Source organism: Moschus berezovskii, chromosome 14, assembly GCF_049115385.1.
Source record: "Moschus berezovskii isolate FMDL1 chromosome 14, NW_MosBer_1.0, whole genome shotgun sequence".
Taxonomy (NCBI): domain Eukaryota; kingdom Metazoa; phylum Chordata; class Mammalia; order Artiodactyla; family Moschidae; genus Moschus; species Moschus berezovskii.
This window is the reverse complement of record NC_142473.1, coordinates 53,410,775-53,413,338: the sequence shown is the minus strand read 5'-3', so window position 1 is coordinate 53,413,338 and position 2,564 is coordinate 53,410,775. Positions and strand designations below refer to the sequence as shown.

At 34.5% G+C, this 2,564-nt stretch overlaps 1 protein-coding gene across 1 annotated transcript; it reads right to left on the bottom strand.

Annotated features, from left to right (window-relative positions):
• Window positions 1–812: 812 nt before the first annotated feature.
• On the bottom strand, window positions 813–1,799 carry LOC129553633 (olfactory receptor 52K2-like). Its single transcript, XM_055422419.2, has one exon. It carries the CDS (start codon window positions 1,797–1,799, stop codon window positions 813–815), a length of 987 nt encoding a protein of 328 aa, XP_055278394.2.
• Between the last annotated feature and the right edge of the window lie 765 nt (window positions 1,800–2,564).

Here is a 2,564-nt window from a genome sequence, read left to right as displayed (position 1 = left end):
AATATAACTATTCAAGAGAATGGTGTATACTGTTTTTTAAGACTATTATCAGAAGTTATTAAATATTTTTGAAAATTACACCACCAACAGCAATAATAACATTTCTCATGGTGTCTGAGTAATCAGTGAAATACACCAAGATTCACTGATATTTGTAACTTTCATATTTACAGTTATTCTATGCATAGGTAAAAGGGCTAATTATTATATCACCTAGTATTGTCATACACAAGTATATATGTTGCTAGTTTTACATTTATATTATTACTTGGGTATTATGCATTCTTTTAAATGTAACCATATTTTATTAAGGAGGATAGAGTAGATATTAGAAAACTTTTGTTACATAAAGGGGAATTTAGACTGAGGTTTATTCCTCTAGCACAGACAAACCTTACTCTAAATCTCACACCTCAGACAACATAAGGTTTTAGAAAAAAATTTAGGAGAAAATCTTTACAACCCAAAGTTAGCCAATAAATTTCTTAGATATGACACCAAAACCCTGATACATACAAGAAAAGAAAATATATTGAACCTGATTAAAATTAAAATTATTTTTATATAAACTGGCATGGCTTAACAAGTTCCAAAGACTTTACCAAATACTAGCTTGGAAAGAAAAATAATAAAAATTAAACACTTTGCTCTAGCTATTTTACATTCTATATATCTTTGATATTTGCTAATCTCACTGAAATCAATATATTTACCAAGCTTTCTAGCTTGCATGAATTCAGGATTTAGCTGAAAAATTTTTCACTTCAAGGTAACGCTGATTCATATTCAACATTTCCTGTTTAATAAAACCCTTATTTCTGTTGATGATCTGGGGATTCACAAACTTTGCAAAGTTGAACACATTTGATTGTCAAGAATTTAAGGAATCCTTCCCTGATTCTTTTGGTTTTAACACCATAAATAATAGGATTCATCATGGGTGGAATAAGAAGGTATATATTGGCTATAAAAATGTGGACAGGTGGAGCAATGTGGTGACCAAACCTATGAGTGAGAAAAGAGAAAAAAGCTGGTGTATAAAACACCAGGATGACCCATACATGGGAGACACAGGTGCTTAAGGTCTTGAGGCGGGCAGCTTTGGATGGGAGATTGAAGACTGTGAGAAGAATAAGGACATAAGAACAGATGATCAATATGAAATCCAATCCTCCTGTCAGGAATGCCACAATTAGGCTGTAGGCTCTACGAATCTTGGTCTCAGAGCAAACCAGCTTTATCAGGGCCATAAACTCACAGTAAGTATGGGAGATGACATTAGTTTTGCAGTAGGAAAGCCATCTCAGTAGAAAGGGGTGTGGACAGAGAAGTACAGCTCCTCTGAAGACAATAAGCAAACCCAAGCCTATAATCACTGCAGGTGTTAAGATAGTGGAATGTCTTAGGGGGTGGCAGATAGCTATAAATCGGTCAAAAGCCATGGCCAAGATAAATCCAGATTCCATAGTAGATAGAGAATGGATAAAATACATTTGAGTAAGGCAGGCTTCAAAGTAGATCTCTCTGTCATTGAACCAGAAGAGACTGAATATCTTGGGAAGTGTAGAAGAAGTAAGCATCAAATCGGCGACTGAGAGCATGCATAGAAAGAGGTACATAGGTTCGTGCAGTTTGCGATCTGTCTTGATGATTAATAAAAGAGCAACATTTCCCATCAGTGACAGTAGGTAGACCAGACAGAAGGGGATGGAGATCCATAGGTGGGCATCCTCCAATCCTGGAATGCCAAGTAGCAGGAAGGTGGTAAGTTGAAGATTGCTCCTGTTGTAGTATAGCATTATCCAAAAAATGATCCTATCCAAGTTAAAAATCACAAAGATTACAAAAACATGAAGACCCATTTTTTTCATTGTTATGTGTTGGAAAAGGCACTGACATCCAGTAACATACAACTGGCTATTGAAAGATTTCTTCAGTAATACAATATTTCATCAAATGCATGGAACTGTGCTTTTGGGCAGATAAAAAAAAAATGTACAAAGGTATTCGCTTTCCTTTTTTCTATCTCCCTTGACTTTTTTTCAGAAGAGTCCGGTTAGCTAGACACATTTTAATCATAGCATAGCACTACAGAGTTAATAACTGATATACTGGTAAAAATGGAAATGTAACTTTCTACCATTTTAAACACTCAAAAAAGTAAATGTCCAGCCACCATGGATGAGATCAGACATTTGTATATTACACTTCTCTTACCACATTCCCAATGATAGGGCTTGTAGATAAAAGGAAAAGGAGACTTGAGAAATACTCAAGGACAACTGGGGGCAATGAAGTGGTGTGAATAAAAATGATCTTATATTGAAAAGCAAGTCACTGAGTTGATAAATTTCATGATTTCATAAAATCATCCAAACTAAATGGTTAGAAAAAATTATTTTACAAAGATAAGTCAATAGAGAAAATGACTATGTCTAGAAAACATGGGTGTTCAGGTTACTAGATATTTGTGCTCTACTGTAAATGAACAAGTCAAATTCTTCCAGAAGCTGTATAATATTTTCTTCAGTCATACAATACACATGATGTTGAGTTTTTGCTTT